The following is a 22,108-nucleotide window of genomic DNA, read 5'->3' as shown; positions in this document are numbered from 1 at the left end:
TTAATATATGCAAATACACTGGCACGACGAAATGTGTATATCCATCCTCTTCAATATCAGAAACCATGATCTCCATGCCAAAAATCAGTGAGTTAGTGTTGCCCTATAAGGCTGGAAACTACTTTCAGCCCCTTCTGTTCTTCTTTGTCATTTTCAAAGTCCAGCTTCAACTTTCCACACAGCGTTACAGCCATATGTTTTTATCATAGTTCTAGATATTGCATACAACAAACACCATGACTACATTTTGCATTCTTTAGTCATAACATATGACTAAAGAAATAGTCTCAATGTTTCAGTTTTAATTCCAAGTTTTAAATGTTTACATCCATGAATAATGTATCACGCTTATTATTTAAAAACTGTGATGAGTTTTGTCCAGTTAAAATTCCAAGCATATCATATTCAGTTTTAAAATACATTTCAGATTTGTGACCTGCTAAAACTATATCTTAAACCTCCCTTCTTCAAATATCCATGAAAATATTCAAAATGTGACACTACTTCCATGAATCGGCCCGGTGGTTATTCTTATTAGCCTATCATAAAGTTTGCAAGTCATCAATGTAATTTCTGCTGCACTTAAAATCCGATTCAGAGTATATATGATACTGTTTGTGTCCACACGCCTACCATGGCCTGAAATGAACAGTATAACAAAATAGTACCAAGAAACTACTACAACACATATCTTGGTCATATGCTTTTGTGCTCGACTTGATATTGTGTCTACCTTTTTTTTTTTTTATAATTTACCTTCCAAGTGTATTATAGCATTAATAATACACTTGGACGATTTCTCTTATTATGTTTATTATGGATAATGTTTATTATCACCTCCAACCCATGATACTACTTCCTAATTTAAACATAAGTTTAAATTTTTGTACATTAACATGTATATCATTGTGTGTGTTCAACTAGCAATTTTCCCCTACTTGTATCATGCTCCACATGCTAGTTTGTTCTAGAACCTACCGCTTTTATTATTATGACTTCATATCAAAACCACTCATGCCTTCTTCTTTTTATTAGATGGACAAAAGTTGGATGAGTGAAGGTGATAGACTTCTATCACCTGTTTACGCTGAAGGGGTTAAAAATTTCTTAACAATGGCACGAACCCATTCCATGGGAAGTGATCGCATTCGGTGTCCATGCCGTATATGCTGTAATAATCTCTTCTTGCCTATATTTGAGGTGGAGTCTCACTTGTTCATAAAAGGGATAGATCCAAACTACACCCAGTGGATATTTCATGGGGAGGAGGAAACTCTCCCCATCATTGACGATGATGACGATCTGGAAGTTGAAAGTGGAGACGACTACATTGATGACATGGACCGTATGTTTGATGACATACGGGCAGCCACATGCGGAGATGCTCCTGATGACAACACTACATCACCAACTCACTCAGCAATACCACAGTCCTCCCCAACCCCAACTTTTGACCAACTATTAGAGGATGCCCGACGTCCTCTTTTTGATGGCTGCACGAAATTCTCAAAGCTCTCTTTCATGGTGAAGTTGTTACACATTAAAACACTTGGTGGGTGGTCAATCAAGTCTTTTGATATGCTCCTAAGCCTTCTGCGGTCAGCCTTTCCTAATGCTGAATTGCCACAATCATATGAGGAGGCCAGGACTTTGGAGCGAGGTTTGGGGTTCACGTATCACAAAATTCATGCATGCCCTAATGACTGCATCTTATTTTGGAAGGAAAATGCTAATCTTAATGAGTGCCCTATCTGTAAGGCTTCGCGATGGATGCCAAATACACACGGGTCACGAGTGATCCCTCAAAAAGTGCTTAGGCATTTTCCTTTGAAGCCAAGATTGCAGCGTCTCTTTGTGTCAAGCAAGATAGCAGGTGACATGAGATGGCATAAGGAGCAGCGGGTCACCGATGACACTAGTATGAGACATCCTGCTGACTCAGAGTCCTGGAAGACATTTGATCAAGCTCACCCCAGATTTGCTAGGGATGCTCGCAATGTTAGGCTCGGTTTGGCAAGCGACGGATTTAATCCATTCAACAATCTGGCTAAACCTTATAGCATTTGGCCAGTGATTCTTGTCCCGTATAACTTACCGCCGTGGTTATGCATGAAAGACATGTTCTTCATGACATCCCTCATTATCCCTGGTCCAAAATCACCAGGAAATGATCTTGATGTTTATTTGCAACCGTTAATTGATGAGTTACTTGAACTCTGGGAGCATGGGGTACCTACATATGATGCATCTACTAAGGAAATGTTCATGTTACATGCTGCCTTATTGTGGACAATCAATGACTTTCCTGCCTACGGAAATCTATCTGGGTGGTCAACAAAAGGGAAAATGGCATGTCCATCTTGCAATGCACAAACAGATTCCAACTGGTTGAAGTATGGTAGGAAACATTGTTACATGGGACATCGACGTCTCTTACCGAGAGATCACATTTGGCGAACGAGAAAATGGTTGTTTAACGGTAAAGAAGATCTTCGCATGCCCCCAACAATGGTTGAAGGAGCGGATCTTTTAACTCAATTACAAATGCTTGGAGATATTCAATTTGGAAAATCTTGTAGGAAGAGGAAACGCACTGCAGAGGAGTTGAACTGGACTAAGAAAAGCATCTTCTTCAAACTACCTTATTGGTCAACTTTGCGGCTTAGACATAATCTAGATGTTATGCATATTGAGAAGAATATTTCCGAGAACATTTTGGGCACTCTTATGAACATTCCTGGCAAGACAAAAGATAACACTAATTCACGGCGTGATCTAGAGATCTTGGGCTTCAGAAAGGAATTACATTTGAAACGTGAAGGTGAGCGTGTTACAATGCCACATGCAGCATACACATTACATGGAGATGAAAGGAATAAATTCTGTGCGTGGCTTGCTGAGGTTAAATATCCAGATGGGTTCGCTGCCAATATCACTCATTGTGTATCTGTACGGGATTCCAAAATCTCTGGGCTCAAAAGCCATGACCATTATGTTTTTTTGCAAACACTACTTCCTATTGCTGTGGGGGGGTTCTTAAAGAGGGATATTGCTTTGGCTTTGACTGAACTTAGTAGTTTCTTCAAAGAGTTGTGTGCCCGAACACTAGATGTGAATCGTCTATCAAAGCTTCAACTTGATATCGTCACCATTTTATGCAAATTGGAGATGATATTCCCTCCATCCTTTTTCGATGTTATGGTCCACCTAGCTATACACTTACCCCGTGAGGCCATTCTCGGAGGTCCAGTTCAATATCGGTGGATGTACCTGTTTGAGAGGTTTCTCGGGAAATTCAAGCGGTATGTTAAGAATAAAGCCCGTCCAGAAGGATCAATAGCGGAAGCCTGGGTTCACATCGAGTGTTTGACATTTTGCTCCATCTATCTCCAAGATGTGGAGACGAAGTTTAATCGACCAGATCGCAACATTGATGGTGTTGAAGAGGAGAGTATAGATGGGTTCAAAATTTTCAACCAGAAACTTCGTCCTTTGGGTATAGCTAATAATGTGCAATTAGAAGATAAACACCATGCTGCAGCCATTTGGTACGTGCTAAACAACTGTATTGAGATCAGACCCTATTTAGAGTAAGCAATAATTACTTCCTTTCATGCTATCTCGAAATAACCTACTACCATTTGTCATTTAATTTAGACCACTGACTAAATCTGTTTCCCCATTTGTGTTCAACAAATGCAGGGAACACTATGACAAATGCAAGGTGTCAAACCCGAATTCTATAGAGCGCACACAACAAACTGAGTTTCCCATTTGGTTCAAGCAACGTGTAAGTTATCAATTATATTTAGACACTACAACACGTGTTATACCCGACTGTGATTGCATGATGTCATTGAAACTTAGACGTTCACTCATTACCCCGATTGAATGTAGGTTCTGGACCAGCGTAGCAACAATCCACTTGATGTGTCCCCAGATTTGTATGCGTTAGCTTGCGGACCTGATCGGTGGATTGCATCATATGCTGCTTGTATTATAAATGGTAAACGGTTCCATACGAAGTCTCGTGAACTTCGCCGACGTTCACAAAATTCTAGGGTTTTGGTAACTGGTGACCAAGATACTGATAATGTAGACTTTTATGGTATTATCAATGATGTTGTGGAGTTACACTACATGGGGGGTCGTAGAGTGTACTTGTTCAGCTGTGATTGGTTTGATGTTGGTGACAAAAAACGGGGGGTACGAGTAGACGATCATTTAACTAGTCTCAATATGAATAGGACTTGGTATAAAGACGAACCATATGTGTTGGCATGCCAGGCTTCCCAGTGTTTTTACATTAGGGATCTAAGGGAGAAAGGGAATTGGTATGTTGTGCAGAAGTACAATAATAGGAATGTGTATGATATTCCACCAGTGCAGAGGGTTGTAGAAAGCATTGATGGTGAATCGAGTGACGATGATGCCTATCAAGAGAATGAGTCCCCATATGACTATCCACTTTTGCATTGTGATGCATGTCCAGTGTCAACTCCACTTAGTAGGACTAATATAGAACCTTCCCTTATTGAGCCACGAGACCAGATGGAGTCGGGTGGTAATAGCAGAATTTTGGGAGATTTTATTGATGATGCTATGGCTCCATCTGGTTCTGGAGATGCTTATGGTGATTGGGAATATTCAGATGATGATGACCCATCCACCGAGGAAGAGCCTGACTCAGAATAACCAACTGACAACATAATGATATTAGGTGAATTCTCATATCTTACCAAAAGATACACAGTATTTCGAGACTCGACAATTATTATTAGTTTAATGCATTATGCAAATTGGAGTGTGCACTTATATTTGTAAACTACACTTGAGGTTAGAGATGATAGACTAATTTAATTATGATCTCAGGTCGGGTGAAGAAGGGTTCACATATGCGCATAGTGTTCTAAAAGAATCCGTTGCAATCCCATCTCAAGGAATTCACACTCGAGGAGCATGAACGGCTCAGGTTGATATTCAAACAATTTTTTCGCTTTATATTGATTTTTGTAAATTATGATCCTAACACAAATGATATCTCTTTATCAATGCAGGCGCGCCAGTGGGATATAGTGGCCGAGGTCGGCCCAGAGGCCGAGGATTCCGTGGTAGAAGAATGGCACCTTACTCATGCCGAGCCCGCCGGCCACGAGGTGCTCGAATTAGTTCATATCATAGTCCTGATAATGTTGAAGAGGCCAGCTCAGATGACTCTACCCAACCCCCAAGCCATCCATGGGAGCCACCATGTGCGATCACAACACTGGAGGCAGAGCCTAACAGAGTCACATCACCTAGTATAAGGCCGGAGACAAGAACGGATCAGAGCGGTATAGTTAACATGTTTATGATTTTTTTTTATGAGTTCTCAATATACATATCATGCAGTTTTTCATCTTTTCAAATTCCAATTTGATGACTGCAAATTAACACTATTATGTGATACAGGTGTGGATGCCCCAACAGAGCCTAACAGAGTGAGCGCACCCAATATAGAGGCAGAGCCTGCAAGAGTTGAAATTGGTACAGTCCACATATGCTGGCTGTTTTTTTTTTTTGTATATTCTTAACCATTTACACAAAAATGGTGTTACAATATATTTGTAAATTCCATCAGATCTTCGTATTTTTTATTGCTATTATGCTATACAGGTGTGGACGTCCCCACGGAGCCAGCTCAAGTGACCTCACATGATATAGAGGCAGAGCCTGCAGGAGTTCAGATCGGTAATACTCACATAACCAATTTTATTAACTGTAATGACATATTTTATCCTGCTCCACATGCTCAATTTTATACCACATCAGATAATGTAACCATATACATTTGTTGTTATTTATGAACTTATAGGTGAGGACATTCCCATGGAGCCTGTACCAAACCAGGCTCAGAGGAGACGTGGACGTGGCCCAGCTAAGTGCACTGAATTTGAAAAATTGCGGAAGCATGGAAAGGTGCTGCTGAAGATAAATAATGGAGAAACAGCACCATGCTGCTCAAACGCCAACATGTTTACAACACGATTAACATGGATAGTCAAACATCATTGTGACATGAGTTATGCAAGGTGGAGCGATGTACCCCAAGCACATAAGGATGAGTTAATCGATCGTGTTCGGGTAAGACTTTTCCACTAATAATGATGGTAGGTTTCAAGTGGTCGTAGTATAATTGACCAACCAAATACATTTGATTATATATGCAGGGGGATTTTGAACTTGATTGGGAAATGGAGAACCATCGATTGACTGTAACGAAACAACTTCGGAAGCGATTTAATGCTTTCCACCATGAATTGCATAGGATATATTTATCATATGCCAGCCATGACGAAGCATTGGCTAACGGCATAGTTTTGGTCAGCCCCCTTGTTTGGGTGAAGCTATGTGGTAGATGGGGTAGCGAGGCCTTCAAGGTATGCATCAAGGGTGTTAATGTATCACGGCATTGATTGGATGTAACCTAACTTTGTGTGGAAATTGTTTTAATTGAATGGTTATTTCATGGCAGAAATTATCTACTAAAAACCGGGAGAGTAGGAAGAGGCTGGTTATTAACCACACAGCAGGTCGCAAATCCTTTGTGCGGATTTTTGAAGAGAAGGTACTAGGTTTAGGCTATTACACTTGCTTTACTTCTATTCCGTAGTAAATTATGTTCATATAGGGACAAAGCATCTTGTCCATATTGAAACGATTCAGAGCATTTATTTGTTATTCTAATAAATACCGGGATTAAGCTACCAATCCCGGTGTGGAAATATGTCGACGACTCTTTACTGACTGTGTGTTATACCATGCCACATTCCACACACATTTGGTATAGGGCTGAATCGGCGAATATGGTAGACTTCTTCAAGGAAACCCATTGGTCAAAGAAGAAAAATAACTTTTTAACACCAGCCACCGAAGACAAATATGTGAGTAAATTCGTAGAATTTCTGAATTTGCCTAACAATAATTGCTTGTTATTATTGTTTTTTGATTGAGCAAAATTTCTGCTGCACTTAACTACACATCATTGTAGTTAATGGATTCATAATGTGGTATTTCAGAAGGACATGGTTTCAAAGTTGGATACTCTAGAACCAGAGCAACGAACTGATGAAAGGATAGCGGGTGTCTTCAGAGAAGTACTTGGTCATAGACCAGGCTATGCAAGAGGATTGGGAGAGATGATAATCCCAGAGTCTACAAGACAACGCACATTGGCACGAGAGAAAGAGTACCTAGATTTGATTGAGAAACATAAGAAGGAGGCTGAATCATCCAAGAGTGAGATGGAGGCAATGAAGGCAAACATGCAGCTTCTGTTGGAGAGACAAGCGGAAACTGACCGCTTATTGAGGGCTTTCTTCGCTGCTAACCCGACCCCGCTCAGTGAGTCTCAGCGAGAGACTCAATGAGTGGGGACATGTGAGTCTGAAAGGGAAGGTTTTTTGTGGCTTTTTGGGTGCATTTTTTGTTGTGCCGATGGTGTTATATATTGACAAGATATATATATCCAATGGAAGGCTATATTTTTGTGTTTTGTGGGAAGAAGCTGGGTTGGGTCAAAACAGTTTTTTGTGCCTTGTGAGATATCCTTAAATTTTCATATGCTCAGTTTGGGCAACCAACAATCCATGGGATTATGCAATGTGGTAATATCATAAAGGTAAACCTCTAAGCCACCATTATGTTTATAAATTTAAACATATTGTAGTTGCTAGCTAATAAGTCACTTACTACTTATTTCAGACTTTCAAAACTAATGGTAATATTTCTGTTGGGCTTGACAAACTCATGTACATGATATGCATTTGACCAACCATGGAAAGGTCTGAATGGGATGGGGAATTTATTGCAATGCCATTGTACTATGATTGGCATGCTTGGATAAGTAGATTGGTAAGGTGTGGGCCTGTGTGATGAACGCTGGAAAATAGAGGATGCCTGAACTGCAAACTACATCAAAAGAGGAAACTGAATTTCAGGTGATGTCTTCATTCCCCGTCTTTTCTTCCACGGCCTGATTATGTATCCAACACGTGCACAGATTTGGATGACTTATACTTTAATTGACTTTCTAGCTTTTAGGTGGCAGTGATTATAATACTAGTGGAAAACACTAGTATGATGGATTTTCGATTTTTGATAATTTCACGTATGAAACAATATAGTAGTTCCCTTCAAAGGTTCATGTAGGCTTAGTATTGTGGTTACTGCATTTATGCACCTATCTTGGAATGTTTTTCAGATTTTTGGGGAAAATTATGGAAGCACAATTGAGGAATTTTGTGTAGAACCTAACTTTTGCTTATAGGACTTATATGCGCAACGGATTTTACCAAAAGATACCTACGTTACAAGAATAAATGAGGGATAAATAAATAAACACCATGATAACATCATTAGTAACAGGCCACATCATTTAAGTTTAAAATGTTAAACCACATGTTGCTACATGTAATGGAAAGGAAAGGAAAAGTTTCATTTCACAAAAATCTACACTTGTTATTAGCCTCATGTATTGGTCTATGGTATGTTATGAATATACTAGAAACTAGATTGCTGATCTAGTTTAAAATCATTGATCTCAGGTCGATTCTTGTAGATGTCGATTATTGGGGCTGAACTTGGTGTTTTCTCACATTTCAGGTCATTAGGGAATTTATTGGGGTGGTTATTTACCCATGCTTATAATGCTGAAACCAATAGAAGTTGTGCATATAAAATGGGTTGTTTTAATGGAACCTCTAACCTAAACTCAGTTACTAATTATTGTGTTTGTGATTGAGCTGGAATATTGCACATTTTTACTATTTAAAACCAATGTATTTTAAATTCATCATGACATTATTATTGGTTTTAAATGGAAAAATGGTTAAAATGAATAAATCAAAGTTGTGATTTTAATTGATTAAAAGCATGAATTTATGCTTGAATTCTACCAACTATTGATTACCGTGCATTCTGATCTGTTCCTCTAGAATTGAGAAACAAAATAAACTGAACTAGGTCGATATTGGAATGGCTTCACATGTCTTCATTTTCGTGATCACAGTTCATTGGACACATATTTTTGCTCTTTGTGCATGAGTTATGAGTTCACATACTTCAAATAAATGTTTATTTTGTTTATCTTGCATGTTTGGTTATGTCTTTCTCTCCTATTGATTCTCTACTTTTCATTTCCATTTGTTCATGCAATGCCTATTCCAGGCCTTTGTTCTACAACAAAAAAATGTGATTTAATGAAGATATCATGGATCCAAGCATATATGGTGATGAATATAGGCTTAGAGCTTCAAGAGACCAAGTTTAATCAAATCCAACAAGAAGCTTTTGTGTCCACCGAAATTATATGAAGAAGAAGGCTGCTACTCTCCACCAAATTAAACATTAAAGAAATCAAATGAGAGATGCCTTGCTTGACTCTTAAGGAGAAGAAGCCGTGCTTAACCATGCAATCAAAGGAAGGAGCCGTGTAGGTGAATCAAAGGAAGGAGCCGTGTAGGTGAATGAATGAGACATGTGCTGGAATGAATTGTGAGGGAATTTGGACCGGTCAAAGTAGTAGGTGAATGAAGGAACATGTGCTGAAATTGAATAACAAAATGAAGAAACCGAACAAGGAGTTAGGCAAGAGTTAGGCAAGAGTTAGGCAACAGTTGAATAAGAAGTTAGGCATGTTGGACTTTGTTGTTTGGTTTGAATTACTAAACCAATTGAATAAAATAAATGAAGAGGAAACCAATGGAAGACACGGCAAAAGAAAGAAGAATGCAATGCAAGACACAAAATAAAGAAAGAGGAATGCAAGGCCGAAAATGAGTGTGAAAGCAAGATTGAAGATTTGGTTGTTGGGTGTGAATGCAAAACCAATTGAATGAGAGATGAAGTAGCCAAGATTTTTGGCTATAAAAGGAGGTGCACAACCGAAACTTAGAAGGAGAACATTTTAGAGTACAATTGAGAACAATTGAGGACAACTCAATCTTAGAAAAACACTTGTCAACACACAATTTTCTGCTATTTACTTGAAAGAATTAGCTCCTTTTTGTTTTAAGAAATTTTGTTTCTCCTTTTAAGTTTCAAAGCTTTGTTGTTTTAGCAATTTTTTTAGTGCATTAATATTTGTTCTAGAATTGTATTTCATTGAGTGTAATACCTTAATTTCCATTAAGTTACTAGTTTGTTTCATTTCTAGTTTGTTTCATTTCTAGTTTGTTTCATTACTAGTTTGTTTCATTATTAGTTTGTTTCATTACTAGTTTGTTTCATACAATAAAAGGAATTGTTTTAGAAGTTCTAAATTAATTGTGTTACCTTAATTTATTGCAAGAAAGATTTGATTTTAAGCTTTTGTTTTTGTTTTTGATTTTTCTGAATATCATACGTGAAGAGCAGAGGAATTGTTCTAGAGTTTTTATACGTAAGAAATTGTTCCTTTTCGTTTCGAATTTCAATTGAATCGTGAAAGGACGTTTTCGTTTAGACTTTTCGTTCCATATTTTATTTAACTTCAGTTTAAAGTTTATAGAATACTTTTGAGTTTCTGTTTACTTATTTCGTGTTATTTATTTTTCTTACTTCTTTAAGTTTTCATTTAATAATAATTACAACTGTTATATGTTATTTTGAGAATTCGTAATTTAATTACAAAGATGAATTCTAGAATCTTGATTTTTGGGCATTTTAAATTTTCCGTTCATGTTTTGTCAATTACTTTCTAATTTAGTTTAATGCTTAATTTAGTTTTATTAATTTCTGAGTTTAATTTATTAGTCTTTTACATTCCAATCCAACAAACAAAAAAATTCAAAAGACATGAATCTAGTCCATGACTAGTACCCTTTTTCATCCATTGCATATACCATCATATTATTTTCTCTTTGTGAAGTTTTTCACATTTTTTCAACAAGTTTAATTTTAAGCAACTTTTCCCTGAGGAGACGATCTAGGAATTTATTCCTAATTATTACACGACATCCTCCTGCACTTGGGATAGCATTAGTGCTACTCATTTTTGAGTGAGTCAAGTTTTTGGCGCCGTTGCCGGGGATAAGTTGTTTAACTTAAATTTAAACTTGTTATTTTATTTTATTTTTCTTTACCATATTATCTCTGGTGACTCATCTCATTTACATTAACCACTCATCTCTACCATATTAGATTGATGTATCATGTCATGCCAGTATTTCAAGAAGGTGGGTCTGAGCCAATACAATCAACTAACTGGGTCAATCAAGCACAGAATCAGCCTTTCTCCAACACATATAATCCGGGGTGGAGAAATCACCCAAATTTCTCATGGAGAAATGATCAGCCTGGTTGGTCCCCACCACCTCAGCAGCAGCCATTTAATCAAGGTGCTCCTCAGCACCAGTATCCGCCATATCAAAATCCTCAGAGCTATCCTTATGTAGCTCCTCCTGGATTTCAGCCTCATGTAGCTGTACAAAGTCCTCAGCCTTCATCATCTGCCAAGAAGACTCTAGAAGACAGTATGGCACAGATGGCCATTACACTTCAGCAATTCATTCAGGCCACCACAAATAATCAAAATATTCAGGCCATAAATGAGTTGCCTGGCACTGTTAATAAAATGAGCACAACCTTGAGCACCCTAGAGAAAGGGAAATTTCCTGCACAGCCTCAACCTAATCCTCAAGTATACAGACAACAACAACATCAAGTGCATAATGTCTCAGGAGACGTTGTTGAGACAGCAAAAGCTGTTCTTACCTTGAGAAGTGGGAAGGAAGTTCCCCGACCTGAGATGACCATAGACACAGAGATAATTGCTCCTATGCCTAAAGATGCAGCAGAGACGGATGAAGCTGAAAAAGAACCAGAGGTAGCAAAACCAGAACAGAAGAAACCTGTGAGTGCAGATGCTGAAACTAGTAAGGGATACCAACCTGTGGTACCCTATCCTCAGGGATTGGGTGAGCTGAAAAAGACCTCCATCATGCTACAGCTGGCTGACAGATCAGTTAAGGTACCGAGGGGTATTGTAGAAGACGTGTTGGTCCAGGTGAACAAATTCTACTACCCAGTAGATTTTGTGGTTCTTAACATGCAGCAGCCGGTCTCCATTATTTACCAAGCTCCTGTCATCCTAGGAAGACCATTTCTAGCTACATCAAATGCTTTGATCAATTGCAGAAGTGGAGTTGTGAAACTTACCTTTGGGAACATGGCACTTGAGTTGAACGTTTTCAACGCTTGCAAGATGCCAGCACATTTGGATGACATAAGTGATTTGAATGCTGTGGAGAGTTTGACACCAACAAAGTTTATTTGCTCAAATTCTCCTTTCTCTGATAATGAAGATGACTTTGAATTTTTTGATTGTTTTGCAGATTCTTCTTTACCATTTCAAGAGACTGAGCGAAGACCTTCTGAATGGTCCACCCAAAATAAACGTCGGTTTCTCTCCGAGCAAATAAAACAATTTCAAAAATTTTGCAAATCCCGATGGAGTGGGCCGTACATTGTAAATCCCAGGGAAGTGTCTTGATTTGCTTTTCCTTCTTTACAGTTTTCTTTACTTGCTTTGTTTTTATTTGTTCGTTTGCTTTGATTTTATATTTCATGTTGATTGTTTGTTTTGCTTGCTTAGTTCTGTGCACTTTGTTTTCTTTCGTTCAATTCATTGAGGATTATGTCTCTCACTAGTTGGGGGGAGTGGACTGAAGAAAACGGTGCGTTAGTAGACACTGTAGATAGTTGAAAAAATAATTGGATCCGTCCGTGATCTGACAAGTGCGGCTGGAGATTTGAAAGTTAAAAAAATAGTTGGATCTGTCCGTGATCTGACAAGTGCGGCTGGAGATTTGAAAGTTAAAAAAATAGTTGGATCCGTCCGTGACCTGACAAGAGTGGCTGGAGATTTGAAAAAATCACCTGATGTTGTTGAAAAACGGGATTGGAGGCTCCGAGTTTCTAAGAAATGTCATTTCACCGAAATCACATTACTCTTTGACTTGGATGATAGCTCGTCTGGTTCTTTGAGCTATCTCTATAAAATCAGTCCTGAACTTCATCAAATCCGCATCAAGTTTTCTTCTCATCTCTATAAACTCATCTGCATTCTTTCAACATTCTCGTTTTTTTTAGCCTTCTATTCTTCTGTCAATGGCTCATTCCTCAAGCATTTCTCTAGATCAATCCATGAGGCATTCTGCATCTCAACCTCCTGTCCTTTCTGCAGCTACCATTGGTGCCATGCTGCAACAAGAGAATACTAGTATGGCTAATAAGTCAGACTCAGATGCTATCTACGACCTGGTGAGTCTTGGGACTCGCTACTCATCCTCCATTGTTGCTTTTTCCCAGCGGGTACAAGCCAAAAACCATGAGGTTGAAAGGCTTAAAGAACAAATTGTTGTACTTCAACGAATTGCTCAAGAGTCTCACATAAGGGAAGGAATCGAACGGCAGAAGAATAAACAGTTGAAGTCTCTTTTAGATTCTTCATTCCGCTTGCCAGTTCCCATGGCTAAGGATGACCTGATGTTGTATGAATAGCATGAGCGTCTCAAACATGAGGCTAAAAACCTCAAGTTTATGTAAAAGTAAAAAAAAAATAAATAAATAAAAATAAAAAAATTTTACTTTCTTGCTTGTTTTGCATTGTTTGTTTTGTTTTTCTTTCTTTTGCTTTTTGTGTTTTTAACTTTGACAGAAATCTACTCCTTGTGTACGCTCGAATATCTCAGGTGAATTTGTTTCCTCTCTGTTTAATCATTTTCGTCTCAATATATGTTCTACAGTGTTTATCTTGCTCAAATTCATGTCTGTATAACATACATCATCGAATATTCATTGCTGAACATTGAGGACAATGTCACATTTAGTTGGGGGGAGGGTTTTCTGTTAAAAATGTGTTAAAATTCTGTTAAAAATGTGTTAAAATTCTGTTAAAAATGTGTTAAAAAAAAAAAATTTGTGAAGTGCATAAACGATTAACACACACTTCTAGCATGTTTGTTAGATTTGTGTATCTTGGTGGAATAGTTGAGCGGAATTATTTTGTGAAGATTTATTTTCAACCTTAAGCATAGAACATCACTTATGATGCCTCATATTTTGTTGAGGAGTGATTTGAAACACCGGGATGCGATATTTACAAAAATGAGAATTAGTATAATTTATATAGAATGAAGGGCAAGTTTTGAAAGAACATTTTGCACATGCTTACACTTGTAGTGTTCCTCATTAATGTTCATTGATTTAAAACAGGAGAAGTAAACTGCAGGACTACCGAGCCTTATATAAAAAAATAAAAAAAATAAAAAAAAAAAGAAAAGAAAAAGAAAAGAAAAAAAAAATCGTGTAAGTTTTCCTAAATAAAGGGCTAGAAACAGTTACCCAAAACTTTGGGGGTTGAATGATCAACCTTTAAACAGAGTTGGCGTGAAAACTGCTAGTCCCTTAGGCTTTGAGGTAGTTAGAATCAATAATGATTAATCTTAAGGTTGAAAAATCCTATGATAAATCATGTTTATTAGTGAGGAACATACAGAGGTTTAGCCACACACACATATCTGAGTTCTAAGACATTTGCCCCAATTCTATGTGAACAATTACTGAGACTTTCCTTGTGGATACAACTCATGGTGTTGAGTAGTCACGAATCAATTATTTTATGAGAATTCAGAATCATGTTTGATTGTTTTTGTTTGAATTTCGAGCTTTATGCAATATTCATCTCAATTAATTTTCACTATTTTGCTCAAGGATTAGCAAAATGCTAGTTGGGGGGTGTGATTGAGCTGGAATATTGCACATTTTTACTATTTAAAACCAATGTATTTTAAATTCATCATGACATTATTATTGGTTTTAAATGGAAAAATGGTTAAAATGAATAAATCAAAGTTGTGATTTTAATTGATTAAAAGCATGAATTTATGCTTGAATTCTACCAACTATTGATTACTGTGCATTCTGATCTGTTCCTCTAGAATTGAGAAACAAAATAAACTGAACTAGGTCGATATTGGAATGGCTTCACATGTCTTCATTTTCGTGATCACAGTTCATTGGACACATATTTTTGCTCTTTGTGCATGAGTTATGAGTTCACATACTTCAAATAAATGTTTATTTTGTTTATCTTGCATGTTTGGTTATGTCTTTCTCTCCTATTGATTCTCTACTTTTCATTTCCATTTGTTCATGCAATGCCTATTCCAGGCCTTTGTTCTACAACAAAAAAAGGTGATTTAATGAAGATATCATGGATCCAAGCATATATGGTGATGAATATAGGCTTAGAGCTTCAAGAGACCAAGTTTAATCAAATCCAACAAGAAGCTTTTGTGTCCACCGAAATTATATGAAGAAGAAGGCTGCTACTCTCCACCAAATTAAACATTAAAGAAATCAAAGGAGAGATGCCTTGCTTGACTCTTAAGGAGAAGAAGCCGTGCTTAACCATGCAATCAAAGGAAGGAGCCGTGTAGGTGAATCAAAGGAAGGAGCCGTGTAGGTGAATGAATAAGACATGTGCTGGAATGAATTGTGAGGGAATTTGGACCGGTCAAAGCAGTAGGTGAATGAAGGAACATGTGCTGAAATTGAATAACAAAATGAAGAAACCGAACAAGGAGTTAGGCAAGAGTTAGGCAAGAGTTAGGCAAGAGTTGAATAAGAAGTTAGGCATGTTGGACTTTGTTGTTTGGTTTGAATTACTAAACCAATTGAATAAAATAAATGAAGAGGAAACCAATGGAAGACACGGCAAAAGAAAGAAGAATGCAATGCAAGACACAAAATAAAGAAAGAGGAATGCAAGGCCGAAAATGAGTGTGAAAGCAAGATTGAAGATTTGGTTGTTGGGTGTGAATGCAAAACCAATTGAATGAGAGATGAAGTAGCCAAGATTTTTGGCTATAAAAGGAGGTGCACAACCGAAACTTAGAAGGAGAACATTTTAGAGTACAATTGAGAACAATTGAGGACAACTCAATCTTAGAAAAACACTTGTCAACACACAATTTTCTGTTATTTACTTGAAAGAATTAGCTCCTTTTTGTTTTAAGAAATTTTGTTACTCCTTTTAAGTTTCAAAGCTTTGTTGTTTTAGCAATTTTTTTAGTGCATTAATATTTGTTCTAGAATTGTATTTCATTGAGTGTAATACCTTAATTTCCATTAAGTTACTAGTTTGTTTCATTTCTAGTTTGTTTCATTTCTAGTTTGTTTCATTACTAGTTTGTTTCATTATTAGTTTGTTTCATTACTAGTTTGTTTCATACAATAAAAGGAATTGTTTTAGAAGTTCTAAATTAATTGTGTTACCTTAATTTATTGCAAGAAAGATTTGATTTTAAGCTTTTGTTTTTGTTTTTAATTTTTCTGAATATCATACGTGAAGAGCAGAGGAATTGTTCTAGAGTTTTTATACGTAAGAAATTGTTCCTTTTCGTTTCGAATTTCAATTGAATCGTGAAAGGACGTTTTCGTTTAGACTTTTCGTTCCATATTTTATTTAACTTCAGTTTAAAGTTTATAGAATACTTTTGAGTTTCTGTTTACTTATTTCGTGTTATTTATTTTTCTTACTTCTCTAAGTTTTCATTTAATAGTAATTACAACTGTTATATGTTATTTTGAGAATTCGTAATTTAATTACAAAGATGAATTCTAGAATCTTGATTTTTGGGCATTTTAAATTTTCCGTTCATGTTTTGTCAATTACTTTCTAATTTAGTTTAATGCTTAATTTAGTTTTATTAATTTCTGAGTTTAATTTATTAGTCTTTTACATTCCAATCCAACAAACAAAAAAATTCAAAAGACATGAATCTAGTCCATGACTAGTACCCTTTTTCATCCATTGCATATACCATCATATTATTTTCTCTTTGTGAAGTTTTTCACACTTTTTCAACAAGTTTAATTTTAAGCAACTTTTCCCTGAGGAGACGATCTAGGAATTTATTCCTAATTATTACACGACATCCTCCTGCACTTGGGATAGCATTAGTGCTACTCATTTTTGAGTGAGTCAGTTTGATAGGATAAACACAACTAGATATTGTTGATAATAACCATGTTCAAAATCCAATTAAATCAAAAGAGTTGGGATTCAGGAATAAATGGCAAGAAAAGTGTGTTTTCTCAAATTTTTACCCTGCTACAGCCATATGCAAGTAAAACCTACCAAAATTCTACAAAAGACATACAAGAGAATGAGGATACCAAAATTAGGCCCATGCATATGTTGATTAGGTAATCTTCACGTTTGGTGTAGTTGAAATTGTTGATCTCTAGTATACAAGCTGCTGAGAAGACTAAATTACTTGTTTAAAGGACCTGTATGCAGCAGCTTGCAAGCCTCAATGTCCTGTTCAATCAATCCTCCATCACCTCATGCATTAAATTCTTCCATCTCTAAACATATTGTCAGTTCAAGCATAACCCAATCTGTTTGGCCTTTTATTAATGAGTTTTAAATGTGTATATATATAGAGTCTAGATGTTTTTATTTTTGGTCTTAAATGCAAAGTAGAATTTCATGTTATGTTTGATATATATATATAGTATATGCAGATAATGTATTCTATGTGATAAAAGTCTAGAATACATTGGTGTACTGCAGTTAAAGATCCAGACTTCCATTCACGTGGATATTTATCATATGCAGAGGCTGGGAATGCCAAAGAGCTGAAGCATGTTTTTAAATGGGTACATTTGCAGCTGGATCTTTGATTGCAACAACTAAGATTGAAGGGGTACGTAACCTATGGTGTCTCACATGGGGGGGTGCTGTAGATGTTCCAGCGGCTCTCGGGGTAGAATCTTCATGATCTCCAGTTCCATGAACACCTAAACTTTGTTGTATTGGGCTGTATTTATGGAGAGAACTTGAAATTTACACATGTATTTCCTGTTAGCTTGACTCCGAAACATAGTAGTTAAAATTCCCTTCCATTAATGCACCAAGCTAATGTATTGATTACTAAAAGATTGTAACAATGTTGTATTGGATTTCTGAATTTGATTATTATGTTGAAAATGTTATGGTTGTTAAAATGCAAATATGCTTCGATCTTGGATTGTGGTCTGAGTTGGATTGAATTAGGTACCAAACAGTACGTAACAATTACGCACTGGGTATGTCTAAAAACAAGGTCATTCTCGGCGTTGAATGAGGCGCTGGGAAAAAATCTGGGTTAGGAATAGTATTTGCAGCGTTTTACATCCCGCTGGGAATAATATGTTGGCTTCCTTGTTATCAGATTTTGCAGCGTTACAAACGCTGCTAACAAAATATTATCCACGTTATATTAAAACGCTACCAATGATAAACGAATATTTGCAGCGCTCCAATAGTCTTTTACAGCGTTTTATAGCGCTGTGAATAAACTTATTTGCAGCGTAATCATTAAAACGCTATTAATAATGTCCTGATAGTTGCAGCGTTTCTTGATAGTGCTGCAAATTATTCTGTTTATTTGCAGCGAATTTTATGTTATTTGCGACATTAAAGATACGCTGCAGAATGTTTTTCTCAGCGTTGTATGGCCACAGGCAGACTGATATTACCAGCGTTTTTTTGATTATTCGCAGCGTCATAAAACGCTGTAAATAGTGAAGTATTTGCAGCGTTTTTGGCCTTACGCTAGTTTAATTTATAAGTGAGTATACAAATGCGACTAACATCCGGCGTATCAAAAAACGCTGTGAATAAGTATTACCAGCGTTTTTTGGGGTTATTCGCGACTATTAGTGGCGCTGGAAATGACGTATTTTCTTGTTTTATTTTTCTTCATTTGGAAAGAAAGATAATTCTTGGCATGCCGCTAACTATCATAAATTCGAAGTTTTCCGTGTCAAGCGAAGAACTAGACTTTGATTTTGAACCCAAAATACCCCACAGGATTGTAAAAGATATATTTCAACAACTGCTTTAGAATATGAACATAGCACAACCTTCCTTGAATCAAAACTTGGAAAGAAAAGACTTTTAATTTCAGATTTACCTACTTTATAAAAAGAAAGCATGCATGCTTTAGTATGAAGTGTTTATGACATACTGTATGAACCGGTATCTTTAATTCACTTGCAAGGTCATTCCCATTCGGTTGCTCACTAGGAGGATGTAAGATTGATATGCAAACACAGCCATCAGGATAAACTGCAGTTGATGAAGCAACCAAAATAAGTTTCTTTTTTGATAGGTAAGTTTTGAAAAATATCTACCTTTATAACTCAAAAAAGTGAGACCCTTTAACTTCTATGGGACATGTTTATGACAGTATCAAGACTCAAGGTATTGCAATAAAAAAAGAGATAGAGGTTAGAAACTGGTACCACATACTAGGAAAACTTAGCACTATCTCATGACTAGTGAATAATCTCTTTTGAAAATGTAGAATAAGGCTAGATAAAACTTAGCACTATCAATATATTGTTGTCTGGATCATATTTGGAGAATATGGAAGGGCGACCGTCATGATATTCAAGGAATATATCATGTAAATGTTTTGGTACATCATGAACCTGTAATAAGAAAAATTTTGTGCTTAACTTCATATTTATAGACAGCCCACTTCTTTAATTTGTTTTAACTAAATAAGCTGCCAATATTCTTTAAAAAAAACTAAGTTGCTAGCCTAGTACCAACATGACAATTAGAACTTACTAATTTGAATAAATTCCTTGGTTGCTTACTTAGGCTATTAATCTTGAAGAAAAGTGTTAAAAAAAATACATTCTCATCTCTACTAGTTTAACACATAGTCATAAAGGGTTAAACATAATCAAAACATGATTCAAACTCAATATTAAAAACAGTAGATCTTCTCAATATTAAAAAGAGTCGAAATAAGTATCAATATTCAATAAGCCTACATTTATTTTCTTAGCTGACTCCTTTAAACTTAATGCACACCACTTGCCATAATATTCCCTGTTTTTCATGTATACTTTTTTTAACATGACAGCAACCAACCATTTAGTCTTGTTTAAAACCATGCGCCATAATATCTGGACATAAATTTCTTTTACATCTAACGTTATATTATTAGAATATGAATGAATGCATACATACAGCCATATCCATGTAATTCATCAAAACCTAATATATTCCCCTATAGATATCATAGTCATGATAATACACAAACTACAGGTAAATACTTACCTTTACACATTCTGCCATCTGCCTACCAGTTTGCTCCAAATTGGATTCCATGTCAGTTGTTTCTCATATTGCTACCGAATTTAAAATAAAATCTGCACTTTGTTGTACCTATATAGCAACATGACAGTTAAACAAAGAAAATGCCAGTACAAAATTTTGTATTTATGTGCAAAAAAAGTTGAGCAATTTAGATATTTACCTCAGCCAAGTACCAACATGACAGTTAGACAAAGAAAATGTCAATACACAATCTTCAACATCACTGCAACCATCTCCTTATTAGTATGGTATTTTCAACGTGCAAATGGCATACAAATATCAATCTAGCAGTTATAGATAAAATGCATCAGTTCGGAATTTGTGTAAGTTGTGTAAATGAATTTGCATCAGAGGACCAAATTGATAATTTCATACAATTGGTCTTGGGAGTAGATCAAGGAAGTGTGACCTCAATCTAATAAGGGATTGGTGTATCCATATATATGTAACACACATACATATACACACATATTACATATGCATATAATGTCTTGTTCATTACTTTTATTTTCTAAAAAAGTTCTTTTTTTCTTCTTTTTTTTTTCCAGCCAATTTCTGAATAAAATTGGGAAAAATAGAGAGAAACAAGTACATTTAAAACATGAATATTTATGTTAAGAGAAATTTAGAGCAACCATGGGAATACATGAGTTTACCTAGTCATCATTTTCAAAAATTCTTGAACTCAAATGTAATAAAATTTGGAACAATTAGAGCATTTACCCATCAATGACAATGCAGGCCAGAGTAAATACACCAATCTCTTATTAGATTGAGATCTTCCGTTCATCTCCATTTGACTATTTAATCGGTACACTTTATGTACTTTAGTTCATAATTATTAAAGTGATGGGTTAATACTAAATGGTAATTGAATGAATGTACTTACTAGGTGGAAGATCCTTACTAGCAAAACCCAACACAGCCTTGAAGCTGAACTTGAAAAAACAACAATGCAATTGAAGGAGGTCAGCCCCAAAAATACTTAGCAAGCTACAACATCAATCATAAAAACAGATGGCTAATAACAGGAAAGGTGAAACTTTTTTGGATGTATTATCCATACACCAATGTATTTCAATTCCAGGCATATAAAATCCAGGAAACACAAATATATAGAATACTTACGACATGCATGGTTGGTGTGAGCATTTCGAGTAGGTTTCTTGAAGTTTCTTGCTGCAGAGATCAGGCACATAAAACCATGTTACAAAAATTTTAAAAGTTCAAGAACAAACAAGTAAAAATATGATTGTTAATCCTTTGACAAAGAGACAGGCAAAATAAAAAATGAGCTAATTGAGAAAATGACTAACAACAAGATCAACGAAACCAAGCAAGGGATTGAGGCTAGGGTTACAGACTTACTCCAAAGTCCAGAAAAATCAAAAGCCTAAGGAAACAATTTTGTATCCAACCATCTACACTGTTGAACCCAAGGTTTCAAGTTTTGTGTAATTATATATCTACACATGGATTTTGATGATAACAAATAAATTAAAAAATTAAATGAGTCTCAAGCTCAAGTTGTCTACACAATGGAGTCAAGCATATCAAGGAAACAAGCATGAGCAAGAAGGGAACAAGTTCACATTAAAGTCATAGAGTAATGTTGTAAATCTCTTAAAAATTCGAAATTAGGATTAAGGCTCAAAATTAATATTTTATCATAAAACATTAAAATATATTTTCCACATGTGCATGAATATTTTGAAAATTAAATTTGAAAATTTTGAAAGATGATTGGTTGTCATCTTTCACATGTGCATGCCTTGATTAAAGGTTTGAACTTTGAAAATATTAAAAATGATTGATTGTCATCTTTCACATGTGCATGTTTTATTTGAATATTTTCAAAAGTGATTGATATTTTTTTTTACTTATGTAAAAGGTAGATGTTTTTGTTTGAAATATTTGAAAAGT

The 22,108-nt window shown here is 36.0% G+C and overlaps 3 protein-coding genes and 1 long non-coding RNA gene across 4 annotated transcripts; 3 read left to right on the top strand and 1 right to left on the bottom strand.

The window, feature by feature from the left end:
* The first annotated feature begins 1,035 nt into the window (after positions 1-1,035).
* On the top strand, positions 1,036-4,695 carry LOC122293509. The gene is made up of 4 exons (XM_043102084.1): positions 1,036-1,641; positions 1,723-3,548; positions 3,703-3,790; positions 3,898-4,695. The coding sequence occupies exons 1-4, from the start codon at positions 1,036-1,038 to the stop codon at positions 4,693-4,695; spliced, it is 3,318 nt and encodes a 1,105-aa protein (XP_042958018.1).
* Positions 4,696-5,063: 368 nt separating this feature from the next.
* LOC122293508 lies at positions 5,064-6,742 on the top strand. The gene is made up of 7 exons (XM_043102083.1): positions 5,064-5,333; positions 5,452-5,526; positions 5,656-5,730; positions 5,855-6,123; positions 6,210-6,419; positions 6,515-6,607; positions 6,671-6,742. The coding sequence occupies exons 1-7, from the start codon at positions 5,120-5,122 to the stop codon at positions 6,740-6,742; spliced, it is 1,008 nt and encodes a 335-aa protein (XP_042958017.1). The 5' UTR covers positions 5,064-5,119.
* Positions 6,743-6,816: 74 nt separating this feature from the next.
* Positions 6,817-18,042, top strand: LOC122294119. The gene is made up of 3 exons (XM_043102598.1): positions 6,817-6,923; positions 7,059-7,979; positions 17,648-18,042. Exons 1-2 carry the CDS (start codon positions 6,846-6,848, stop codon positions 7,407-7,409), a joined length of 429 nt encoding a protein of 142 aa, XP_042958532.1. The 5' UTR covers positions 6,817-6,845; the 3' UTR covers positions 7,410-7,979; positions 17,648-18,042.
* An 855-nt stretch (positions 18,043-18,897) lies between these two features.
* LOC122294121 lies at positions 18,898-20,709 on the bottom strand. The gene is made up of 2 exons (XR_006237518.1): positions 20,147-20,709; positions 18,898-19,141 (listed from the first exon to the last, which is right to left on the bottom strand). It is a non-coding gene; the product is annotated as an uncharacterized LOC122294121 (long non-coding RNA).
* Between the last annotated feature and the right edge of the window lie 1,399 nt (positions 20,710-22,108).

Source organism: Carya illinoinensis, chromosome 14 (genome assembly GCF_018687715.1).
Source record: "Carya illinoinensis cultivar Pawnee chromosome 14, C.illinoinensisPawnee_v1, whole genome shotgun sequence".
Classification (NCBI taxonomy): domain Eukaryota; kingdom Viridiplantae; phylum Streptophyta; class Magnoliopsida; order Fagales; family Juglandaceae; genus Carya; species Carya illinoinensis.
Note: the sequence above shows the minus strand (reverse complement) of the source record. Positions and strands in the feature narration are given on the sequence as shown.